The 26655-nt window shown below is 45.9% G+C and overlaps 1 protein-coding gene across 1 annotated transcript in view; it reads right to left on the minus strand.

Moving 5' to 3' along the window:
- The window catches only part of ZFYVE26 (zinc finger, FYVE domain containing 26), a 73578-nt gene that overhangs the window by 31890 nt on the left and 15033 nt on the right, over window positions 1–26655 (minus strand). The window contains exons 9-24 of the mRNA XM_014549131.1: window positions 24461–24664; window positions 22677–23288; window positions 22345–22431; window positions 20308–20376; window positions 19012–19151; window positions 16722–16923; window positions 15311–15574; window positions 11293–11412; window positions 11035–11199; window positions 10319–10537; window positions 9787–9889; window positions 6631–7373; window positions 4543–4739; window positions 3274–3378; window positions 1590–1712; window positions 1064–1240 (exon numbers count right to left, since the gene is read on the minus strand). Of these exons, the coding sequence (XP_014404617.1) occupies window positions 1064–1240; window positions 1590–1712; window positions 3274–3378; window positions 4543–4739; window positions 6631–7373; window positions 9787–9889; window positions 10319–10537; window positions 11035–11199; window positions 11293–11412; window positions 15311–15574; window positions 16722–16923; window positions 19012–19151; window positions 20308–20376; window positions 22345–22431; window positions 22677–23288; window positions 24461–24664 (3530 nt within the window). The remainder of the gene's footprint in view (window positions 1–1063; window positions 1241–1589; window positions 1713–3273; window positions 3379–4542; window positions 4740–6630; window positions 7374–9786; window positions 9890–10318; window positions 10538–11034; window positions 11200–11292; window positions 11413–15310; window positions 15575–16721; window positions 16924–19011; window positions 19152–20307; window positions 20377–22344; window positions 22432–22676; window positions 23289–24460; window positions 24665–26655) is intronic.

Raw genomic sequence — 26655 nt, forward strand, 5'->3', positions numbered from 1 at the left:
TAGCCTTGAAATATGTTCATTGGTTCTGCTCAGTGCCAATTTTCAAGGAGTCCCCCATTTAGGTACAATGCATCAAAAGAAAAAAAAAAGATGTATTTTCTTCAGGAACTTTTATGTAGTTGAACTCCTAGCAAGTGGGCCAGAGGTCATATCATATTCCTGGCTGACCCAGTGCTCATTCTGTTTGTGGGCAGTCTATCTGACTGCCAATCAGAATTGTTAGAAGCGTGTCAGAGGCCCCATCTCATCCCAAACACTCCTTCACTGTTTACTTTTCATAGTTTATAATTTTTTTCTACTAGTGTCTCCAAGGTTATGTATCAAAGGTAAGGGCCTATTTCCTCATCATATTACCTAGACAATTAACCCTTTATCAAGCAGTAGTTTTAAATCCTCATACCAGAATCCCTTTGGAAGATAGCCAGGCCCTGTTGAAAGGGATTCAGTTTTAATTGATCTGGGGGTGGAAGTCAACTGCTGTTATTTTTAAAAAGACTAGGTGGTGCCCTGGACAGTGGCTCAGTGGACAGAGCATTGGCCCAGGTCATGGGTTCAATTCCTGGTCAAGTTCATGTACCTGGATTGCAGGTTTGATCCCTGGCCCCTGTTGCGGTGCATGCAGGAGGCAATCAATCCATGTTTCTTCTTCTCTCTCTCCCTCCCTCTCCCTCTTCCTCTCCCTCTCCCTCTCCCCAGTCCTTCCTTCCATTCTCACTAAAAATCAATGGGAAAAATATCCTTGGGTGAGGATTAACAAACAACAACAACAAAAAGTCCAGGTGATTCTAATACATGCTCAGAATTGATACAGCTGATGCCAGGGATAGCATAAAGAGAACTTAAAAGGACCAGATAAAATTCACTTTGGAGGTGGGGCAGTAAGAGAATGACAAGTCCTAAGGGACTCAGCTAGGATATGGTGGGCTGCTAGGGTAAAGATTTTATGTAGCACAGGCCAAAGATGGCAGGTGAAGAACCATTGACGGGCAAATTCTGACTTGGGAGCTGGGCCAACAGTCTCTCCCCTTGGCATGCTTTCCCAATACCCGCTTGTCCTCTTTACCTTGGATCCCATGTACAGTGCCTGGATTTCACAGTGTCGAACAGCAGTCAGTTTTCCATAGAAGTGGGTGGTGAGGTAGTTGGCCAAGAAGTGAGATGTGGCCAAGCTAGGGTGTTGGTCGAGGGATTGCTCTGTGACCTCAAGGCACATGGAGGGGTCAGGAATTCTTCGCAGAAGCTGTTGTAGAAGGGCAGAGGAGAAAGGTGAAGCTTGTAGAACATGTAGTCCAGTCTTGCTTTGTTTGAGAACAAAATATTTATGCATTGTAGACTAACCCCTTCTCTGCACTCACACAAATGATGGCTTTGACAGGATCCAGCAGAATCCTGGACCCAGTTGTACCTAATGCAGAGCTAGTCACATTCTGTTCAAGAATTAGACTATAACCACCTCCTGAAGGACAAGAAGGGGCAGACCTGAGATTGCAAATATTTGCACAAAATGAAGCAGGAACAAAGCCATCTGATTTCACTAACCTTCCTGTACCCTCCTACCCCTGCCCAAATGGGAAAAGTTGGAGGCTTACCTGCAGAGCCTTTTCATGATCTCCTCCTTCTAGAAGATAAAGAAGATGCCTTTGATGTAGGCTGATTAAGTGTTCTCTTGGAATGGGGTAGAGGCAGCCCCATTCCTCACACAGTCCATACTCCTGGAAGGAAACACAGACACACACCTTCAATACCTTTGAATGACTGGCCTTGGCATTCATGCAGCTTTTGCCTGGTTTTTCTCAGTATTCTTGAGTCTGCTAAAGCCCCAGAAAGTTTGGTAATTGCTGAATGGAATTTCACTAAAGGATTAAAGTGGGATCATAAACTCAAAGGACTAGAGGGGCAGGTAAGTTATGAAAATGATGGAAGCAGGCTGACTGTTAACGATATGATTTTCATCTCCGCTGTATTATAACAAAGAAAAGCAGACATACAGTGACTGACACTTAGTGTCAGCCCTGAGAGATGCAATGTAACTGGGGAAGACTGAGAAGGCCGTCCAAAAGAGACAATGCCTACTCAGCTTTGACTATGGCCATAGGAATGCGCCAGTCCAGAGGTACTAGTCTTAAAAAAATTAAAACAATTTTTAAATAAAAAAGGTCCCTATTTTAAAATGTTAGCAATAAAATCAATATAAAAAATAAAAATTCTGCAGACCAATACTGCATAGGCCAAACAAACATGTTTGGGGTTGGATTCCACCCATGTCCCTCTTTGCTACTCCTCACCCCCAGTTTGTGAACTCTGGATAACCATTTCAGAGAACAGAATCTCCCAGGCCTTGTCCAAGTTTTCTAACATGGTGGCACTGGGGATGCCCTCCCACAACTCTGCTTGGTGTTGTCTTCTTCAGGATGCTTCCTTGTTTCTCGGGCTACGCAGATGCCCCGCGGATGCTCCTACTACAATCTGGGCTTACTTCTGTCACTTGATAAATAATAATTTCCTAGGAATACTGTCTCTCATCGGCCCACTTCCCAAATGTGAGCTGCTCAAGCATAAAGCCTAAGCTTAATCCTCTTTGTTTCACCACCATCTAGCATAGAGCCTAGCAAATAACAGGTATTCAATAATGTTTCCTGGATGGCTGAACAGCTGAATGAGCATATCTACATTTTGAACTATGGTATATCAGCTCCTGAAAAGGTAGACAAATTCTATATAGCTTTCAAATGTCCAATAAATACATGAAAACATATTCAAAGTCATTACTAATTATGGAAATGAAAATTAAAACAATGAGATACTGTCCTATTGGCAAAAAGTGAAAAGTGGGGTAATACCAAAAGTAAGGATATGGAGCAATAGAACTGGGAATGGAAGAATAACCGGAGCAACTGATTTGAAGAGCAGTTGGTAACATCTTAGTGAATGTGAGATGCTTCTGCCCAACGACACAGCAATTCCACTGCTACATATACATCTTGTACCCAATGTATACAGTGCAGAAAATGAATGCAAGGTGATAGCACAAAAGCATCAACTGTTACTATTTTTATACTTCTCTGTATATTGGTAATTCTCTCTCTCTCTCTCTCTCTCTCTCACACACACACACACACACACACACACACACACACACACCCCAGAAAAAGAATGTGATGTAGTTATAAAAAAATTTGGACATTGATAAGAGGGGAAGGGTCTACACAACTAGCCAGAGAGTTGTAACTCTGAAAAGAGAAGGAAGGGGAATATCACTCAGGAAAATGGTACCTTTGCTTCTAGAATCACGTTCATGACAGTTGATGGGTCGTCAACACAACAGTTCCTCAGGGTCTGCCAGTCACACCACACTGGGGTAGCCTGCAAACCTAGAATCTAAGACAGGAAAAGCTATCAAACCACAATGCAGCTTCTTCCTCCATGAACAAGTCATTGGAGTTTCCAGGGATGAGCCAGGTGTCATAACTTGCCAGGAAAGGAGGAATGGAGCAAATAGGGCAAAGATTGTTTAGAAGAGAGTGAACCTACCAGGGAAGCACAATCAGGGAGCAAAGACTGAGTGGTGAGGGCAGGATGGGGGCCTTTCACTTGTGAGGACAGTTCTCAGAGCTTCTGTAACAGCTTGCTCTAGGGTCACTTGCCCCATGCTCCTCCATCTCAAAACTCTACCCAAGAAATTCTGCTGGCCTGAATGCTCTGTGGGATCACCCTGCACGCAGCATTTAGCTCCTAATGAAAACTGCTGAGCAAGAGTGGAAAGAACATCTATTTCACCTGCCTTCCCCTGGTGGGGCTCTGTTCAGTTCCAAGTACACATGGAAAATTAGCATATCCTATATAATAAAAGTGTAATATGCAAATTGACCAGACGGCAGAACGACCAGTCAGCTATGATGTGCACTGACCACCAGGGGGCAGACACTCAATGCAGGAACTGCCCCTAGCCCGCAGGCCCCAATCACCCCATCAGGGCCTGCAGGCCAACCTCTTGGTCTCTCTCCCCAGCCAGCCGATGGGGAATAGGGAACCGGGGATGGGTGGCAGCAGTCGCAGGCAGTGCAGGGGACCCGACTGCCTCGCCAGTAGCTCCACACACAGAGGGCAACGGGCTGTGGCGGTGGGGGGTGGGGCTGGCTGCTGACAGCCAGGGAAGATCGGCCCTGATCGCAGGCCAGGCCTAGGGACCCTACCTGTGCATGAATTTCGTGTGCCGAGCCTCTAGTTAATAAATAATAATACAAAAATAAACCCCGTGTTTCATGTGCTCACAACTGTAATCCTACTTTTGCCCCACCCTGTATATGTGAAAAGGCTTTGTAGACTATAAAGCATCATCCAATGTTAAAATTATAGGAGTAATTAAAATAAGACCCAGGCAGGAGGCCTCCTTGTTGTTCACTTAAGAACAGAAGCCAGATGCAAAGCAAAAGCCAGGCCTAGAGTTTCTGTTTCTTAGACTCCACCATCACATGAGAATAGACTAGGTACAGTTGGTAACAGAGAAATGCAGTTCCTTTCTCTTGATGCCAGGGTATGTACCTTCTGATACATTTGCAGCTCCGCCAGCTTTCTCTGTAGTTCACACCTTAGTTCCGCTGGGACAGTTGTGTCTGAAATGCAGTAGGCCAGGATCTCCAGGCACGACTCCAGGGGCCACCTGTCCACAAACTTCAGGGTTAGCTGACTTCTCAGTGATGCATCCTTCACAGGAAACAGGTACTGCCAACCTTCTTCGTCTACAAGACAAAAAGATGCCCAGAGGCAGCAAGCCTGGCACCAGAAGAGCTCCAGAGTCCAGGTTACTTTTTAATTTATTTATATTTTTATTGACTTCTAGGGAGATAGGAAGGGAGAGGGAGAGAATCATCGATGTGAAAGCAAAACACTGATCAGCTGCCTCTGCAGCCGCCCATTGGGGACTGAGACCACAACCCGGGCATGTGCCCTGACCAGGAATCAAACCAGCACCCTTTTGGTGCAGGGATGACACCTATCCAACTGACCCACACCGACCATGCTAGGTTACTTCTTAAGAGAAGGGCCTTGTTCACTTTCATGAAACAGGAGTTTGGAGGATCGTTAAGATCCATCTGATCTTAACTAGTTTTGACACTTGGAAGCACTACTACATGGCAAGGAGAAATGTTATACCCTCTGTTTCTCTTTATGCAAACTTAGTCATGAGACTTTTTGAAGAGAGAGGAAGAGAAGGAGAAAAGAGAGGAAGAATAGGAAGAAAGACGGGGAGCAGGAAGAGAGGAAAGACAGAACAGATGAAGCTCTCCATGTTCTGGCGTGCTGCACATATAGCAATATTTCAGACTCAATGAGTCAGTGCAACTTTTAGTTTTTCCTGCAATTTCCACTCGATGCCATACTTAACTACTTGAATGTTATTTCAGGTAAACTAGTTTCACTCCCTCAGTATCCTCTGTCATTATTAGTAGGTCTCTCTCTCCCCCCACCCATTTCAGAGCTGAAAAACAGACTCCAAACAGAGAAAACTGTATAACCATCCAGTCAGGGGACTCCTTCCCCCTTCTCAGGATGGATTTTCTTCTTTCCACAGGGGAGCCAGGCCCTCTACCCAGAAACCATTCACTACACTACACGATCTTACTCCCCCAAGTGGAGTGTTGTAGGTCATTGGCTCTCAACTCTGGTCACACATCAAAATCTCCTGGGTTGCTTTTCAAGTAGGGGTGGTCAAGCAGGCCCATGGGCTGTTTTTATAAATTGTCTTACTAAAATATAGCCATGCTCATTTGTTTCTATATCCTCTATGGCTGCTTTCATTCATGTTACAATGGAAGAGTTGCGTAGTTTCAAATGAGACTCTATGGATTTCAAAGCCCTTAAAAGAAAAAATTTGCCTGGCCAGTGTGGCTCAGTTGTTGAGTTTTGAACTATGAACCAGGAGGTCATGGTTCCATTCCCGATCAGGGCACATGCCCGGGGTTTCAAGCTCGATCCCCAGTGGGGGACATGTAGGAGACAGCCAATCAATGATTCGCTCTCATCATTGATGTTTCTATCTCTCTCTCCCTCTCTGACATCAGTAAGAATATATTAAAAAATAAAATAAATTTGCTGATCCCCGTTTTAAAGTAAACATTTACCTAATTCCATCCCAGGCTCCTGGGGATGGAGCTCAGATGTTTGTGGTTTATTGAATTTTCCAATGGTTCTGATATGCAGGGTCAAGAATATTGGTTATGAATACGTGTTCTAAGGTTAGACCTAGGTTTTAAGCGCTGCTCCACCACTTACTCTCCTGGGCAAGTTTCCTACCCTTACGGTGGCATCTTCCTCTAGAGCAGTGGTTCTCAACCTTTTGGCCCTTTAAATACAGTTCCTCATGTTGTGACCCAACCCTAAAATTAATTTCGTTGTTACTTCATAACTGTAATGTTGCTACTGTTATGAATTGTAATGTAAATATCTGATATGCAGGATGGTCTTAGGCGACCCCTGTGAAAGGGTCGTTTGACCGCCAAAGGGGTCGCGACCCACAGGTTGAGAACCACTGCTCTAGAGTTACTGTGAGGATCAAAAGTGATGATACACTCAGTGAGTGCTAAATTCTATGAGCAGTAGTGAAGGAGAGAGATGTAGCTTTCTGCTTACCACTTGCCACAGCACAGCTCAGGACTGCATCCCGTATGCTGCTCAAGTCATCCATGTCTTGACCGTACACTTCAGTGAGCTGAAGGGCCCGGGGCCAATCTCTGGCCACCAGGGCTTCCTTGAAGGCCTCAGTGAGCACATCCAGGGCAACAGGAGAATGCAGGCCCAGGAGGACAGTAGAGAGACTAGCCTGGCCACAGAGACTCGCTGCCAGACTCTGCTCCTGCTTGGAGGACCCTCGGAGGGGCTCCCAGGCGGCCAGGAGCGAGGCCTCCAGCATAGGGAACTGTTCCAGAAGGCGAACACACTCCCGGGCTACCTGTTCTGCAGTGAGAGGTACCTCCCTGCGGCCACGAAGCTCCTTCCATGACAAGCTGGGCTTGGTGACCTTTGATCCCCGGGAAGCCCCCAGACAGGCCACTGTAGCCAGCAGCTTAGAGCGGGATTTAAGGAAGGCCAAGGCAGAGGAGGTAAGGGCTGAGGGTGATGAATCCTTTGAGGAGCTGGGCTTTTTCTCTGATGTGGGGTTCTCAGTTGGCTTTGGGGAGCTCTGTGCAGAAAGGGGTAGGTCCTCCAGGCAGTGGGAGGTGTGCAGCTGGGCCAGGATGCCCAGGTGGGTCAGGAGAGATGACATCTGCTGGCTCTGCAGGGAAGGGCAAAGGGCAAGGGGCTCACAGCAGCAGTTGACGATGACCTGAGGCACACTCAGGCTGAGTCCCTCTCGGGCCAGAAGGGCTGCTAGCCTGGAAGGAGAGAAGCATAGGCACCATTAGCTAATCTCTGACTTTCCTTATGTTCACATGAGCAAATGTACATGCAGGCTCTTTAATTGTCTCCCCTCTTCTTTTAAACACAAAAGGTTGCCTATTAGACATACTGCCCTGTCCTTTGCTTTTTTACTTAATGACATATCTTGGAGATCTGTTCATATCCCTCCACACTACACTACAGAGAGGCCCCTCAGTTCTTTTGACAGGACATATTATTCCATTATGGGACGAACTATAATTTAACTAGTTTCCTATTAGGGACTGTGGATTTTTCTGATCTGCTGCTATCTACACTAATAAAAGACAAAGATGCTAACTGACTGTACCTTCGCTATGCCCTAAGCCACGCCCACCAGCCAATCAGAGTGACTATATGCAAATTAACCCAACCAAGATGGCGGCCGGCAGCCACGGAGCTGAAGCAAGCAGAAGGCTTGGTTGCCCGGGCGATGGAGGAAGCCAAGCTTCCCGCCAGCCCTGAGCCGGCTGAGGCCTCCGCTCATGGCAACAAAGTTTCAATTATAGAAGACAAATAAATCCCAGATACCTGCTTCCAGCCAGCCTCCACTGGCAGCTTGGGTGGCTAGGGGTTGTGGCCAGCCTGCAAACAGCCATCAACCCCTCACCCAGGCTGGCCACCAAACCCTCGGGTGAGGGTCTCCTCTGGGGGGCTTAGCCAGCCTGAAAACAGCCCTCAGCCCCTCACCCAGACTGGCTAGGCACCCCAGCAGGACCCCCCACCCTGAAGGGCTGTGGCCAGCCTGCAAACGGCCCTCAGCCCCTCACCCAGGCTGGCCAGGCACTCCTATATAATAAAAGGGTAATATGCGAATTGACCCTAATAGCTGAACGACTGGGAATGACTGGTCACTATGGCACACACTGACCACCAGGGGGCAGATGCTCAATGCAGGAGCTTCCCTCTGGTGGTCAGTGCGCTCCCACAGGGGGAGCTCTGCTTAGCCACAAGCCAGGCTGACAGCTGCCAGTACAGCAGTGGTGGTGGGAGCCTCTCCCACCTCCTCAGCAGTGCTAAGGATGTCCGACTGCAGCTTAGATCTGCTCCCCGCTGGCAAGTGGACATCCCCTGAGGGCTCCCGGGCTGCCAGAGGGATGTCTGACTGCCAGCTTAGGCCCAATCCCCCCAGGGAGCAGACCTAAGCCAGCAGGTGGTCATCCCCGGAGAGGTCCCAGACTGTGAGAGGGCACAGGCTGGGCTGAGGAACCCCCCTGAGTGCACAAATTTTTGTGCACCGGGCCTCTAGTCTATAATAATAAAAGCGTAATATGCAAATCGACCAAACAACCGAAGAGCAGAATGATCGTCCAGACGACCACACTATGACACACACTGGCACCAGGCCAGGCAAGGCAAGGCGGATGCAATGCTATTGGTTGGGGAGCCCTGCCATCATCCCACGATCGCCATGCAGAGGGAGGCCCAGGCCACCTGGCCAGTGGCCACAGAGGGAGGCTGCAGCGGGTGGGCGGGGCCTCCCTCTAAGGGGCGATCTGGGGGCCCCGCAATCGATTGCCCCACAGAGGGAGGCCCACACCACTGGCCAGCGACACTGTGGCAGGTGTGAGGGGCCGGCCAACGATCGCCCCGCAGAGGGAGGCCCAGGCCAGCCAAGCGGTCGCACCCCACGCCTGTTGCCCACAGAGGGAGGTGACCAGTGGCGGGAGTGGGGGTGGGGGTGGGGAGCGCCACACAGATGGCAAGCAGTGGCAGCAGCAGGGGCAGGGCTAACTGCCGGCAGCCAGGGGAAGGAAAGCCCCAATAGGCCCTGATCGCCGGCCAGGCCTAGGGACCCTACCCGAGGAGTCCTGGATTGCAAGAGGGCGCAGGCTGGGCTGAGGGGACCCCCCACACCCACCCCCCATGCACAAATTTCGTGCACCGGGCCTCTAGTTACATATAAGGCTATAACAGACATCATTTTCCATATGTATAATAAAGCCACAGGATAAACTCCCCAACATGAATTTTTAGGTCAAAGGATAAATGAATTTGTAATTTTAGTAGATATGGACAAACTGCCTTCACATAGGGGCTTGTGGAAATTTATATCCCACCAAGCCATGAGAATGCTTGTTTTTCTATAGCCTAGCCAAATAATGTGTTATCACATTTTTAGATTTTTTCCTATTCCTAAATGAAGATTCTTCCCTTAATTTAATATTTGCGATGTAAATTTTAGCGGTGGCAAGAGAGAAAGAAAGGAATTTCAATGTAGCTGTATAAGAGTAAATGCAAATCAAGGGCTAAGTCTAGAAGTAACTTTACTCCCTATATTGAACCCAGGCACAACCCCAGGAAGCCCTCACTGTCACTGATTAAACAGTTAGGCAGGCCCATACTCGACTCCCATAGGGTAGCTCCTACCTGTCTGGTGGAACTTGTCGCTCAAGCAGGAGGTGTGACACCAGCTGGGAAGAGCTTTGTTGCAGGAGAACAAAGGGATTTCCAACTCTGACCTCCACGTGATCTGCAAAGGTAAAGAAAGTGACCACTGACTGCACAGTTCATAGCCCTGTTTTCCAGAACCAATAACAAAGTAGTGAGCTCCTCCTGCTCATCCAACGTGACTGGGGTGCAGGCGACACTCAGTCTGTGGACGCAAGTAGGAATCTGGCACTCAGATCAGAGACTTGGCTCCTCCTCTGGGTCCTCAGTCCCATGACAGGCTGAAGGTCTGTCTTTTTGAGTCATTAAAGCCGTCACAGTTTATTAAGCACTTCATGTGCTGTACAACCATACTAGGTACTGGGGAGACAAAGGTGAATAAAACACCAAAGACTAAGAGAAGACCTTATGAATCGAGTGACCTTGGCTACTGCTGTGTCCAGAACCTGTTAATTGAATCTTTCCTCTTCCTCGCTCTAAACACCCATGTTTCCTCTTTCTTGCTACTTACCAGGCTCAGAGCGCAGACTCTGAACAAGAACTGCAGCCAAGGTGCTGCAGTAACTGGAGAAGGTGCCCATGTAGTCCGTCTGCCCACTGCCCACGGGGGCCTGTCTGCCAAGGGTCTTCTGGAGGAGCTCAGTCTGGATGTGCACAGGGTGGGCCTCTGTCTCCACAGCTTTCTGGGCCGCCTGTTCCACCAGGGACGAGAGCGGAGAACTCCTTGGCTCTGAGAGCAGCAATGGTGGAAAGGATGGAGGCTTTAGTCTGTGTGTCCAGCTTTGGGTCAATTTCCAACACAATTATGTGAACTGGGCTTCCGTCCACTGAATGGGGCCTTCCATAGCTCGGGACTACACTTACAAGCAGCTACAAACTCCCAAGTTGATTCCCAGCCAGGAAGAGCTTTGAGTTGGGAGAAATCAGGGTGAATGGTTCTGTGCTCACCCCTGTGACTTTGGGGTTGGAATGGCTTTTGGGGAAGGGTTAATCAATATTTACTGAGTAACTTTAGGGTATATTGCTCCTTAGGGATAAGAAAGATGTATCAGCTAATGAGTGCTAACCATCCCTTCACTTGAGAGGCAGGGGAACAGTGGAGTTAGTTATGAGACGCGCACTGGCGAACTGGAGGGCTAGTAGGGCTCACTGCTGAAGTCCTAAGCCTCTGCTCCAGCTTCCTCTCCCGAGTTCAGTCCTCATCTGCTCCCACACTTGGACCGGTACCTGGCAGCTCCAGTGCCTCCCTCAGCGACTGAAGGATCTGGTCCAGCTGCTGGGAGAGGGTGGCATGGCTGGCGGCGCAGTCCTCGGTGAGGCTGGGCCAGCACGTCTGAAGCAGTTCGGCAATGCTGCACCGGGGAAGGCCTCCTCCTTTTTCTTCGATGCTCTCTATGGAAAGCAAATGAGAAAGAGAAAGTAAGGTTGATGTTGACCTAGTGTTCTGAGTCCGGGAGAAAAAAAAAAGGGAGAAAAGCAACTCACCTGATTTAGTTTGTCCGGCTGATGTAAGTAAATAATTGAGAATCTTACTGATTTGCTGAAGAACAACTGGAAAACCTCGAATGCCATCAGCACTGGGGAGGACATGGTCTAGCTGCCGACCTGGGATCAGATGAAGGAAGAGGAAATGCAGAAAAAATAAGGTACTTTCAGAGACTGCTTCTCCGTCCTGTGCTTGCTTGTGCAATTTTATCTTCTCCAATATTAAGGAGGAAATAGATGCTGTGCCATTTTGGGTGACAGCCAGCACAGCTGGCTTCTCTGCCTGAGGTGCCAGGGCCATCTCCTGAAAGATGCCTCAGCTGTCAGCGCAGCAGGCCGAGAATCTCTGGCACTGCCATGCAATCGCTGTCCCAGGCCAATCAGGCACTTCCTGTGGGTTTGCCTTGATACTGCCCTTGGCTGAGGACTTGACCTGAGATCGTATCTGTCTTCTCTAACTGCTTCAAGTAGGATCTTGAACCCTCACTATGAACAATTTTATGAAGAGATGACTCATTATTCCTCTCCTGTACCCCCTATACTTGGGATAATCTGGAGACACAGTAGGTACTAAATTAATTCCTAATCGACTGGCCTGAAACTGTTTCAGCTACTAACAGTTTGAGTAATATCTCCTTTTATTTTAGAACTAGAGACCCGGTGCACAAAATTCTTGCACTTAGGGAGGTGGTGGGGGGAAGACCCTCAGCCCGGCCTGCGCCCTCTTGCAGTCTGGGAGCCCTTGGGGAATGTCCGACTGCGGACATCCTTAGCGCTGCCACGAAGGTGGGAGGCTCCCGCCACCACTGCTGTGCTCGCCAGCCATGAGTCCGGCTTCTGGCTTAGTGGCAACTCCCCCTGTGGGAGTGCACTGACCACTAGGGGGCAGCTCCTGTGTTGAGTGTCTGCCCCCTGGTGTCCAGTGCGCCTCATAGTGACTGGTCATTCCGCTGTCTGGTTGATTTGCATATTAGCCTTTTATTATATAGGATAAAAGTGCTAGATGAGGGGGAGAATTGTTCCCCAAAAAAGAATCACGAGTGCCACAGTATACTTTCTTAGAAGGACCATGTGGGCATTAAAGGACATATTAACCAGCAGCTCAGAAGTGATTTGGAGAGGTGTGCAGAAGAGAGTTAACACAGCAGGCCTGAGACTTCTGTCCTCAGAAAGGCCTGCTCGCAAGGCTGGCCCTCGGTGGTATCTGTGACCTTCACTGGCAAACGGTTTCCTATACTGCATAAGAGTTCCCCTAAATGATGAGAGGGGCTCATTGTGCCTACGCTCTCTGTACACCGTGGTTCAGTCTGAACACCTGCTCTCCTTCTGACAGTCTGGAATTCTGGAACACAATGGGCAGAGGGTGCCTTTGTTACCAGCCCCCAGTAAAAACCTTGGGCTTGTGTCTCTTATGAGCTTCCCTACAGGCAACACTTCAGCCTTGTCACAACTTCCTGCTGGGGGAATTAAGCCTGTCCTCTATGCCTCCACAGGGAGAGGACTCTTGGAAGTCTTTTGCTCAGTTTCTGTGGATTATCCCATGAGCCTTTTCCCTCTGCTGGTTTTGCTTTGTATCCTTTTGCTGAAATAAATCTTAGTCATGAGTGTGACTACATGCCGAGTCCTGTGAGTTCTCAAGGAATCACTGAACTCAGGAGTGGCTGTTCACATTGCAACCTATTCACTGTTCCTTGTCCTCATCACTGAGAAAACAGGCTCCTTTCTCCCTCCTGAGTCAGTCCTTCCAATGTTTGCTGTGTGTGAACTTTACCCAAATCTATCTTCACATTCTTCTACCTTCATTCCTCCAAGAATTCCATGTACACATTTTGATATCATTTACCTCAAGGTACAATCTTCCCTCCACATTTTCCCTTATACGTGGTTTACAAACTCAAGACTATCATAGGTTAAGTGGGGTTCACTCAGGAGGGGGAATGTAGTCTAAAGACAAATTCCATTTATACCATTTTTGAATGTCTATTTATTCTTTAAATTTCTCTGTAAATCAGAAAACAATTTCTCAATTATTGAAGAATGCTATGTCTAGTAAGAAGGTGAAGCTCTCAGGAGACTATATTTATGCCATCAGGATGCACACGAGGAAATTAACTAATCCGCTCTCCCTGTCCCTCCTTCCCCGGTAAGTGCTTTTCTTGCACATTTTCTCAAGTGTCTCAGAAATCCATTTGAGAAGGAAGGACTAAAGCGGAAGCACTCACCCCGGCTCTCAAGGCTGCTGTTCAGACGTCGCTCAGCCGTTTCCAAGAGCTGCTTGCAGGTTTTCCAGAGCTGGCACTGAGAGCAAGCGAGGTCGAACGCAGCCATGGCGGGGGGACTGAGCTCTTCCAGAACCTCTCTCAGGGGGTCAGTGGGCTCCAGCAGGGTGCTGCTTATCCAGAAGTCCTCCTGGAGCGTGGGGATGGGGTCTCCAGAGGGGCTGAGCAGCTTGTCGGTCACGTCCGAGATGGAATAAAATACCATCCCTGGGTACCAGCAGTGGAGCAGAAAGTAAGGTTAAAATGATTCTATATGCCACTTTTATTTTATTTTATTCGGACATCCTTAGCGCTGCCACGAAGGTGGGAGGCTCCCGCCACCACTGCTGTGCTCGCCAGCCATGGATCCGGCTTCTGGCTTAGTGGCAACTCCCCCTGTGGGAGTGCACTGACCACTAGGGGGCAGCTCCTGTGTTGAGTGTCTGCCCCCTGGTGTCCAGTGCGCCTCATAGTGACTGGTCATTCCGCTGTCTGGTTGATTTGCATATTAGCCTTTTATTATATAGGATAAAAGTGCTAGATGAGGGGGAGAATTGTTCCCCAAAAAAGAATCACGAGTGCCACAGTATACTTTCTTAGAAGGACCATGTGGGCATTAAAGGACATATTAACCAGCAGCTCAGAAGTGATTTGGAGAGGTGTGCAGAAGAGAGTTAACACAGCAGGCCTGAGACTTCTGTCCTCAGAAAGGCCTGCTCGCAAGGCTGGCCCTCGGTGGTATCTGTGACCTTCACTGGCAAACGGTTTCCTATACTGCATAAGAGTTCCCCTAAATGATGAGAGGGGCTCATTGTGCCTACGCTCTCTGTACACCGTGGTTCAGTCTGAACACCTGCTCTCCTTCTGACAGTCTGGAATTCTGGAACACAATGGGCAGAGGGTGCCTTTGTTACCAGCCCCCAGTAAAAACCTTGGGCTTGTGTCTCTTATGAGCTTCCCTACAGGCAACACTTCAGCCTTGTCACAACTTCCTGCTGGGGGAATTAAGCCTGTCCTCTATGCCTCCACAGGGAGAGGACTCTTGGAAGTCTTTTGCTCAGTTTCTGTGGATTATCCCATGAGCCTTTTCCCTCTGCTGGTTTTGCTTTGTATCCTTTTGCTGAAATAAATCTTAGTCATGAGTGTGACTACATGCCGAGTCCTGTGAGTTCTCAAGGAATCACTGAACTCAGGAGTGGCTGTTCACATTGCAACCTATTCACTGTTCCTTGTCCTCATCACTGAGAAAACAGGCTCCTTTCTCCCTCCTGAGTCAGTCCTTCCAATGTTTGCTGTGTGTGAACTTTACCCAAATCTATCTTCACATTCTTCTACCTTCATTCCTCCAAGAATTCCATGTACACATTTTGATATCATTTACCTCAAGGTACAATCTTCCCTCCACATTTTCCCTTATACGTGGTTTACAAACTCAAGACTATCATAGGTTAAGTGGGGTTCACTCAGGAGGGGGAATGTAGTCTAAAGACAAATTCCATTTATACCATTTTTGAATGTCTATTTATTCTTTAAATTTCTCTGTAAATCAGAAAACAATTTCTCAATTATTGAAGAATGCTATGTCTAGTAAGAAGGTGAAGCTCTCAGGAGACTATATTTATGCCATCAGGATGCACACGAGGAAATTAACTAATCCGCTCTCCCTGTCCCTCCTTCCCCGGTAAGTGCTTTTCTTGCACATTTTCTCAAGTGTCTCAGAAATCCATTTGAGAAGGAAGGACTAAAGCGGAAGCACTCACCCCGGCTCTCAAGGCTGCTGTTCAGACGTCGCTCAGCCGTTTCCAAGAGCTGCTTGCAGGTTTTCCAGAGCTGGCACTGAGAGCAAGCGAGGTCGAACGCAGCCATGGCGGGGGGACTGAGCTCTTCCAGAACCTCTCTCAGGGGGTCAGTGGGCTCCAGCAGGGTGCTGCTTATCCAGAAGTCCTCCTGGAGCGTGGGGATGGGGTCTCCAGAGGGGCTGAGCAGCTTGTCGGTCACGTCCGAGATGGAATAAAATACCATCCCTGGGTACCAGCAGTGGAGCAGAAAGTAAGGTTAAAATGATTCTATATGCCACTTTTATTTTATTTTATTTATTTTATTATTTTATTTTATTTTATTTTATTTTATTTTGGTCCTTCTGCACAGGGTATCTTCTATGCATATTAGTACCATCATTGCAACCCATTCTTATGGCATCAAAACAACGGCAAGGAAAGGAAGACCAAGAGAAACCAAAATGGAGGAGATGAGTGAGGGCTTCTTCCAAATGGGATCTAAAAGCAGGTTGAGAAAGAATGAGGTGGATCTGTGTGCTCATCAGAAAAGATCTCTAAAATATGCTGTGAAAAAGCAAGGCAGACAACAGTACTTGCTGTAAGAGCCCATTTATATTAAAAGCAAAAAGTGCATATATATTTTTGAATAGCTATTGAAAATTCTGGGAGAACAGAGAAGGAGCAATGTGGGATGCTACCTGTTCTGGGATGGCACACAGAGCCTAGACTAGTAAGATAATGTGAAAACGTGGGACATGATTCCTCTTTTAAGAAAATGCATAGGTTTTCAAGAAAATGGCAGGCCTGTCCCCCTGGCTCTCTCATAGTGTCCCACTCAGAGCAAATTGTGGCCTTGAACCATTGCCTGGCCTCTGCCTGTGGGCTGGCTATAGGCACTGAAGCAGGTTGCACAGTGGGAAAAAAAGAAATAATGAAAGAATCAGTTTTTGCAGTGCAGCCATGGCTGAGAATTGAGACCTGTGAATTGCAGGCCATGAGTTAAACACAACTTTTTCACTTTATGGAAAAGTGAAATAATATGCTTTATCCTGAATAGTTACATGGAAGGAAATAAACTCCTAACCATTTCCCAAAGCACAAGATAGTGGCCATGAAAACACATGGTGACAAGAGCATTCACACTCTTCAGTGTTAGTCACACAGGACAAGCTTAATGGAGTAGCTCGAGTGGTAGGTATGTGACTGCCATGGTCAGGGAAGTTGGGCACAGCTAGAAACCAACCCTCAATCTGCTGTTCTTCAAATCCAAGTGTCCTGCCCTGGATTTCTGCTCACCTTCATGATGATGAGCCTATTGTTTGGGTGGCTTTTCCCCTGACACCCTCCTTCCCCAGATACCTCCCCCCCTGTGGTGGCAACGGGGAAGCCTGACCTGCCGCCGCAGCGCTGCCAATGGCCTGTAGAGTTGAGCGGCCACTGCCAGTTCTTCGAATGGTGCTGCTACCCCCGTCTGAGTTCTGGTTCTCAATCTTGTGCTCGACACGGGCCAGCTCCTGGATCACCTCCTGGTAGCGCTCCACGAACATCAGTTCCCCTGAGCTGGGCGAGGACTTCAGGTCGAACATGAACACCACCTGGTACAAGACAGGCGGGAGTGTGGCTGTGGTGGGCCCATGTCTAGAGATACGGGATCTTGCCTATCATTAGACTATGGCCCTAAAACATCCGCTTTGTAGGATGGGAAGACCACTGCATGTTAGAAGAGTAGATCAAATATAGAAATTACTTATCCAAGCCAGTATGAAAGCCACCACAGCCCCAGCAGAAAATTGGCAGAAGATGCGGACAATTTCAGAGAAAATGAATGACTAATACATAGATGAAAAATGTTATCCCTTTCAGTAATCTAGGGAATTTCAGTCACATTAATACCATTTTGCATCTATCACAATGACAAAGTATAAAAATAAGCCCTCAGGGGGTAGTGGTAAAAGGAACTGTCACAACCTTTTTTGAAAAGCAATTTGGCAATCCATAAAGCTTTAAAAACGTTTATATTCTTTGACACAGAAATTTTCATGAGAAACTTTCTTACAGAAACAATTCAAAAGGCTTAATGCCTAAAGGTGATAATCTTGGCACTATTTATTACAAGGTTGAAAGTAATCTAAATGTTGAGTAACAGGAGAATGGTCAAATGCAGCTGCCTGATCAGACTAGTGTAAGGTCATTAAATCAGGTACAAGGCAAATGTTAAGAAGGCATTATATAAGGTTTTAAATTCAAAATAATCTTGGCTATATAAAAGTCACATGGATCTTGGAAAAATAATGGCGAAGAGTATTCGTTACCTTTATTGGTTCTGGACAATAGGGTTACAAGTAATATTATTTTCTTGTTAATACCTTTGGTATTTACTTGTAATATGCATGGCTTATTCTGTAACCAGGTTAAAAAAAATAAAGCTTTTATTAATAAAAAATTCAAGCCCTAACCAGTTTGGCTCAGTGGATAGAGCACTGGCCTGTGGACTGAAGGGTCCCAGGTTCGATTCTGGTTAAAGGCACATGCCCGGGTTGTGGGCTCGATCCCCAGGAGGAGGTGTGCAGCAGGCAGCCAATCAATGATTCTCTCCCATCATTGATGTTTCTATCTCTCTCTCCCTCTCTGAAATCAATAAAAAAATATATGTTTTAAAAAGGTGACTTTCATTAAAAAAAAAAAATCAAGGGTCCAGGAAAGGAAGCGGAAGTGAGGACATTTATGGGTAAAGGATCAGGGGCTCACAGTTGACTTAACTCTGGATTTGGGTGTAACAAAGGCTGGTGAGGGTCCTATCCTCCCTAGAGGGTCAGAGTTACCACTGTCATTAAAGTATGGAACCGAAAATGACCAGAGGAAGCTACGCAAAAATTCTCCTATCGCCTAGATTTTATCCTTGATTTATTCTTCAACAACTGAACTAAAATGAAAGAAAAATTCTGACCTGCATGTTAAGGGACGAGCACAGTGTGATAAATATACCAATGAAGTTTAAAAAATTAGAAAGGTAGGTTTTCATGCTATTAAATTTAAACAATAGCAGAGGATTCTTATATTTCTCACAGCTTGTACAGAATCCTCTTAACAACCCCACGAGGTAGGACAGGCAGGTATTATATTTAACTCTGATTTTTAAGTGAGGATACAGAAGCTCAGGGAGGGCAGGTCTTTCTGATTTCTTCTTGCGTCCATCCCTCGACAACACGAACATTTTAGTTTGGTAGCCCCTACACTTGTATATTGAACTGGCATTCTATTTCTTATTAAACATTGTCTGCATCAAGACTTTTAACTATTAAAAACAGGTATGTGTTCAGAGAAAGCTTATAAGGAAAGAAACAAAAATATTTCCATGTTTTGAAATGGTGAGCTTGTAGCTAAATATTTTATCTTGTTAAACACGATTTATGTTAAAACAAACCAATGATTCAACAGCTTAAACCTCCTCCAATCTGGGTCTTGAAATCTGCAATGCTGGGGACTGGGCCTTGTACATGGAAACTCTCTCCTGTTTCTCCTGCTGGATGTGGCCCCTCTAATGTTCCCAAGTGGCTCTGGTTGCACAGGTATCCAGCTCTGCCTGAGGCCCAGCAGGTTCCAGATGCCTAGAGGTGGACTTCACATTCGTTTCTATGAAAGGTGAGGCCCAGGCTACTAACACCAGCTGCCCAGCCCCTTACCTGATGGGCTTCTGCAAAATTCCCCCGGAGGATGCACGATGCCAGCAGTGACTCAGGTGGGGAGAACATCATGGGGATGAATGAACTTTGAGTTTGGGGCTGCAACTCATTCCTTCCAGACATGATGTTCAGACTTCCCTCTGTTGGGACACAGAAGGTGGGGGACCAAGGAAGCAATAGAAATTGAGGAAAAACTATACTGCTGTAACCTCCCACCAAACTCTTTATCTTCAAAAAGTTTATTTATTTATTTATTTTTCAATATATTTTATTGATTTTTTACAGAGAGGAAGGGAGAGAGACAGAGAGCCAGAAACATCGATGAGAGAGAAACATCGATCAGCTGCCTCCCGCACATCTCCCACTGGGGATGCGCCCGCAACCCAGGCACGTGCCCCTGACCGGAATTGAAACCGGGACCCCCCAGTCCGCAGGCCGACGCTCCATCCACCGAGCCAAACCGGCCTCGGCAAAAAAAAGTTTATTTTTAAAAGGTGTGTAAGTGGGTATTGATTTTCCCTCAATTGAAGGGCAAACCTATGCTATCATGTTTGAATATAATACTTAAGTACATTCTTAGGTATTCACCTGTTTCTCTCTGCTAATGGGTAACTTGACTGATAGTGACACAGCCCTTTCCCTACTGAAATCTGTTTGGCCATGGGCAGAACCAAACTTCTTTTTAAAGAAATTGATATATAATTGACATATAACATTGTATTAGTTTTAGGTATACTAGTACAACATAATGATCTGATATATTGTGAAATTATCACCAAAGTTTAGTTTTCATCATCACACATGGTTGCAAATTTTCTTGAGACTTTTAAAATCTACTCTTAGCAACTTTTAAATACACAATACAGTAGTGTTAACTATAGTCACCATGCTGTATGTTATATCCCCAGGACTTATTTATCTTACAAATAAGACTTGTGCCCTAGCCGGCTTGGCTCAGTGGATAGAGCGTGGGCATGCAGATAGCAGGGTCCCGGTTCAATTCCAATCAAGGGCATGTACCTTGGTTGCAGGCTTCTCCCCAGATCAGGCCCTGGTCGGGGTTAGTGCAGAAGGCAACCAATCAATGTGTTTCTCTCACATTGAAGTTTCTCTCTTTCCCCCTCTCTTGTGTTCTCTCTAAAAAATCAATGGATGAGGTTTTTAAATAATTAAAAACCTTGGATGAGGATTAAAAACACAAGAACTGCTCAGTCCAGGTTTCTACACCAGGGTGTGTGGCAACTCCGTATCAGGGCAAAGCTGCTTGAAGTTGGCAGCTGGTTGGGACCCCCATACCTGAAGTACTTGTGCTCAGCTCACTACTTGTACTTTCCAGGGAGGGATTGGAACCTCTGTCCCGGCCATCTAGAGGTGATAGGAAGAAGAGAGAAAATCAACCATCAACTCCTTAAAATGTAGAAAGTGAGAAGTTGGCTTGAAAATCAAGATCTGGGTAGAGTGAAAGGATAATGGTTAAGTACCATATCTACTGCTTCTACAGCAAAATGCAAGTTCCTACAGACTAAAGGTGAAGGGTGGGCTTAATATGGCACCAATGCTCATTGGGTAGCAGCTTATACCAATGGTTCCAACATGTGGGTCTCAGAGCCCCAGGGCTTTCAAGTTACTTCTAGGGGTCATCGACCTGTCTGCTCACCAAGCACTGTCAATATGACTAGAAAGTAGGAGGGTGCAAAGGAGGGCACAAGTTTTTTTAACATAGCAAAAGCTGTTCTCATGCTAAAGACCCCGTTATTTAGTGCCCTTGTGGAAAAGCTCCTTCTCAACACGGCTCTTCATAGTGAATGGAGGCTCACTCTTCCTAGGGTGGTCACCCCAGGGTAATGCCAGCCCTACGCAAGGGCGTCTGCTTGGCTCACCATTTGGAAAGGACACACAGCTGTAGGAAAGATGGCGTGTGCATTCTTGGGGTGGATGCGTCAAGTGGATGCAAGCCTTTGACTCAAACCAATTAACTGAGCAGCTTAAGGGCCTTAGCAACTCAGCCTTGACGTTTTCCAGGTTTCTCTCATAATATCCTCCATTCTACCCACTATGTTCACTTTTCTCATTGCCACTGCTGGAGCCTTCTCATTCTGAGCTTGGTTCTGGAGCCATGTTTTCCATAAAACCTGTTTCCCTGACTTCTGTAGGCAATGCTGCTCTCTCCTAGAGACAGCTTCTGTTTCCAGGCAGTGCCTCCGTGCATTTTAAGTGTTTCATGTATACTGTCTGTGCAGGTACATTATCAATCCTTTGAAGGCAAAGTCCTGATGTAAACCTCATTCACTTCCCTCAAGATACCTCGTGTTATTTAGCACATAGGAAACTCTTATGAATTCCCTGTTAATTATTTAAAAACCAGCACCAAAAATCATAATGGAAATTTTATTATCTAAAAATTTAACACACCTGTATAATGGTCCTGTATAAAATTCTGTAAGAAAAATTCAAATTCAAAAGACAAAATGAAGGGAAAAAAAGTTAGCACATAATGACAGAATATTACCCATAATGTATAAAAAGCTTCTTACAAGTCAATAAGAAAGATGAACTCAACAGAAAATATGGACCTCAGACATGAATAGGCAGCTCACAGAAATAATGTAAATTGCCAATAAATATATAAAAGACATTCAACCTTAAACTAAAAGCTAATATTAAAACAATGATAAACATTGCTGTATTAATCATATTGGCCCAGATTTGAAAAAATCTGATAATACTCATTTTTAATGAATGTGTGTGCAAACAGGCACTCATATACATTGGTGGGAATGTGAACTGGTTCATCTTTTTTTTTTTTTTTAAAGGCAATTTGGTAAATCTTTATTTCCACATATCTTTGACCTTGCTATTCTACTGCTAGGGACTTATCCTATAGCTATACTCACACAAGTATGCACAGACGTATGTACAGGGTTGTTTACTGTAGCATTGTTTATAATAGTAAAAAAACTGGAAACAACTTAAGTGCCCACAAAAGGGTACATATAACAATGGAATATTAAGCAGCTTTTAAAATTAGAGAAAAAAATTATTTGTCAATATACAGTATGAGACATATAAAAGGACATCAGTGAAAAAAGTTAGTTCTCAATGACACATCTGAATACATGAAACGATATATATACTTGCACTGTGTGGAAAATTTCTAGAAGGAAACTATTAGCAAGGGTTACCTTGGTGGAGTGGGACTATGATATGATAAGCTTAGAACGCTTTTGTTTGTGTGTGTGTACCATGGGCTTTATCTTATGGAATATTAGACAAGAGGCAGTATGCCACTTGCCTGTGCATGGGAATAAGGCATGAGGAGAGCCCATCCATTACCTGCCCGGCTCCTTCGTGTCCGACGACCCCGGCGGAGACTAGGGTGCCATGTGGCGACGGGCCGGTATCTTCGGAAAGGTTGCTCCTCTGAAACAGCAAACCAAATGGGTAAGGCAGCAGAGAGATCAATTTTGCTTTGACCCACCTCGTGGGGTAACAGGTAGGGGAAGATTTGGACTGGGCTCTGAGGCATGGTTCTGACACTAGTTGCTATTTTTATGCCTTGAATTATGGCGTGACTCCCATGCACTCGTCCTCACTCTCTCCCACATTCCTGGGGGTTGTCTCCCTCCTCACTTTCTGGACCCACTTATTCTGCTGCCCCCTCTCACCTGAGCTCTGGTTGCTTGTTACCACCTTGTATCTCCACTGGGCCTCAGAGAGAACCTTAGAAAACCGGTGCAGGCGGCTCTGTGGTCCATGTCTGCTCTCCGGGCAGTTCTGGCCTTCCGGCAGCATTGGGTCCTCAGGGGGACTGTGGCTGCTGAGCTCCTCCAGCTGGTCCTGGAGGAGCCTGAGGAAGGCCCCCATTGCAAACTCATCAGCCAGGAACCCGCTGACACCACTGGTAAGGTGCTCGAGGTCCAAAAAGCTGTGCCCGTGAGGCTCTGGGGAACTGTCTTTTGGCTCTGTCTTCAGACAGCTTGGAAGTGTATCAGCAAGGCTCCTGGGGACTCCCAGGGAACCCCGTTCTGACTTCCTTTCAGGCTGTGCTATGTGCTGAGGGCTCTCTGGTGGAGACCCCAAACCTAATGGGTCCTTCCCATCAATGTCATCCTCCTCAGCATAGTCCTCGGGCAGGTGAGGCTCTGGGTGAAGATCGGCAGAGGTCATGAGGAGCAATGAGAAGATGTTTTCTAGAAGTTCCAGGCGCAAAGAGTCAGGAACACCGCACAGATACTGCTGACACCTGGCCAGGTATGTTGAGAAGAGATTTGAAGCACCTAAAGTAGCATGTATCAGAGAAGAGGGCAGAGAAAATGCAGACCTTAGAAACATTACTTGCCAGACTCAAACATTCACACAACTTTAACTCATTTATTTATGTTTTAATGACTAAAGAAATTGCAGTTACAGTCAGAAGAATAAGAGACTCCTCATCAACGTCTTTTCATGATTTGTAGAGTTTGTATGTTAATTAGAAGTACAGCAACACTTGTTATTTTGTTTCTGCTTTTTAAATATTACATTATTCTTCATCTCTCACAAGCACTCCATAATAGGCTCCTTACTCCTCAATTCCATTTTCACTCATTGTTACACTAAAGAAGATCAAGGGCTACCTAGATCTCTTAAGAAATACTCACTGGTCAAAAATGACCATGCTCAGAGAAGAAGGTCCATCCCAAAGCTACAAGAGAGAGAGAACTGACCAGCAGTCACACAAGGCAAGTTAAACGTTGTAAGTTATTGAGAAAAATGATAGAGGATAGGAAATAGGTTCTTTCACACTGTAGCTGTGATCCATGACATTGACTTAGAGCAGGGGTGGGGAACCTTTTTTCTGCCAAGGCCATTTGGATATTTATAACATCATTTGCGGGCCACACAAAATTATCAACTTAAAAACCAGCCTGCTAAATTCGGTCAAACATTTAATTAACTCACCCCTCATGCCTTGGCAGGGCCAGACAAATGATTTTGTGGGCCTTATATAGTCCATGGGCTGGACGTTCCCCACCCCTGACTTAGAGGCTGCATTCAAAAAAAAACAAACAAGAAATATCATACAACAGAAAAATAATCAAGAGTGCGCTCTGTTTGGAAGGGTGAATATATCGTTTCTCAAAAGTTTAGTTTGTATATCACTTACCTACACATATACACATACATATATAAACACACAAATTATATACCTAGGTGCAAACTGAAGTGTGATGTGAAATGCTATTTTTATTGCAGATTATAGGGGGGGAAAAGCATTTGGAAAACAATGCACCAGGTGATCAGACTCCATTAAAACTTAGGCAAATCACTTGCTTTCTCTATGTCTCTTCGATTAAAGAAGGCTGATTAATGGATGAAATTATTCCTGGGCATAATAAAACCAAGGGCCACCTCCTCAATCCTGGTGGAACAGGTTGCAGCAGGGACTGGGGGGGAGGGGTTTCTGTACCTGAGGGGGGGACGGAATCATTCATTGGCTCTGCAGCCACAGCCAGGTCCTCTGAGAGACTGTCTTTGCATTCCTGGCACTGGGTGTGCTGGTGTGAGTTCACACAGAGGGCATAGATGGCATACTTCATGGCACAGAAGCTCCGGTAGAGTGTCAGGTTCTGGCACTGGCTCAGGTGCTCAGGGCCCGGAGCACCCGCTGAGTCTGAATGGGAGAGAGGAACAGGCAGCACTTCGGAGCTGGTTCTTTCAGGACGGCAGCAAGCATGGCCGGACCAGAGACGCTGCACTGCTCTCTCCTTTCCGCCAGTTTGATCTGCGTCCCTCCCAGGCCTTTTCCTCCACAGCATCAGCGTTCAGTCCCCTCCATTTCCTTTTTCCCACCGGCCTCCCTCTACATGTCTCTCTAATGCAGCCCTCATGGCTATTTAACAAGTCTTTTCCTTATATTTCTTAACATTTTGTTCTTTCTTTTCTTTTTTCTTTTTTTAAAAATTAAAACTTAAAGTAAATGTTTAGAGGAGGTATGGGGGGGGTTTAAAAGGAAAATATGTTTAGTCTACCTAGTGCCACATTATCCAAGAGGCAGGCTTAAAGTGTGTATAGATTGAGTAATGAGAGCAAAGGCAACAAAATTTCTTTGGAAAAAAAAGTTGATATACATTTAAAATATATATATATTTTATCGATTTCAGAGAGGAAGGGAGAGGGAGAGAGAGATAGAAGCATCAATGATGAGAGAGAATCATTGACTGGCTGCCTCCTGCATGCCACCTACTAGGAATCAAGCCTGCAACCAGGAATTGAACTGTGAACTCCTGAGGCATGCCGGCCAGGCAAAAAATGATATTTTTAAGAAAGCACTGAAGTAGACATCATGGGGAAAAACACAAATGCTGTTGAAATTCCTTGTACTTGTTTAATAATTTATAATTTCTCATTTAAAAAAATTGAGGAGAAAGAGAAGGCATCATAATATTTTAGGGTCTCTAAACATCTTAATCTGGTTTGAATCCTTTTCATAGTAAAAGTGCAACCTTCTCAAAAAAAAAAGGCATTAAATGTAGCAAAGTGAAAAAGAAGAAAATATAACCCATGATACTACCAGCTAAACACAACCATTAACAATGTTTTAACCGCTTTGATAATTTAGCATATACGTGTGTATGTTGAGAGTAATAGTATAGACATTTTCTATACTATTCAATTTTCCTACTTCTTAAAAATAAATGATGTATAAGCATTTGATTATGCTTCTTCATACACTACATTTTTGATGGCTGCATACAGTTCTACTGCGGCAGGGCACTGCAGTAGTTAGGAATGCTTTGCAACTAGGATGGTGCAGTAAATCCCCGTGTGTATAGGCTTCCTAGTAATTACTTCTTATAGGAAGCTCAGATTTACCAAAGTCAGGGTAGAAACAGAACGAGATCAATATTGTTCCCCGCCCCTGGCCTCTACGTGGCATTATTGCCCCGGGCCAGGACTTGCAAGCACTGCACAACCCTGAGAGTGAGCGGCTCCTTAAATTTTGTACCCCAGATGCCTCTCTTGCCTCACCCTAGTCCAAGACCTATTATTGCTCCTCTTTCACCTTTTATCAGTTCTAAGTGTGTCCTGGTGGGTCACCAGGGATCGGATTTAAACCACTTCTTTGGAAGCCCTTTTGTACTTGTCTGTAAACAGAAAGTTCCAGTTCCTTTAGGAAATCTGTTAAACAAGTTGCCTACCTTCCTGGAAAAAAATATAGAATGCAGTGACACGGGTTTTCCAGTTAATGGTACATCCTTTCTCAAGGTCAATCTAAGTAATATCTAGGCTGAGCAACATCTACTGCCATCTGGGAAGGTTTGTTTCTCTCAAAGCAAAATGTCCCAGGACCTGTGTGGCAGGTTGTGACTACACTATGATACCATTTTTGAGAGCAAAAGAGCTTGTTAATGGGGACTTTAATTTTAAGCCAAGATCTAAGATTAAAACAAGACTTTCCTCAGATCTTGAGAAAACCAAGATGGCGGCATAGGTTAACGCCGGAGTTTGCTGCCTCGAACAACCAATTCAAAAATACAACTAAAAGACGGAACGGACATCACCCAGAACCACAGGAAGGCTGGCTGAGGAGAGATTCTACAACTAGGAGGAACCGAGAATCAGAGGAGGCGCAGTGCTGAAGTAAAATACTAAGGTGCGGAG

Source organism: Myotis brandtii, unplaced genomic scaffold (assembly GCF_000412655.1).
Source record: "Myotis brandtii unplaced genomic scaffold, ASM41265v1 scaffold536, whole genome shotgun sequence".
Classification (NCBI taxonomy): domain Eukaryota; kingdom Metazoa; phylum Chordata; class Mammalia; order Chiroptera; family Vespertilionidae; genus Myotis; species Myotis brandtii.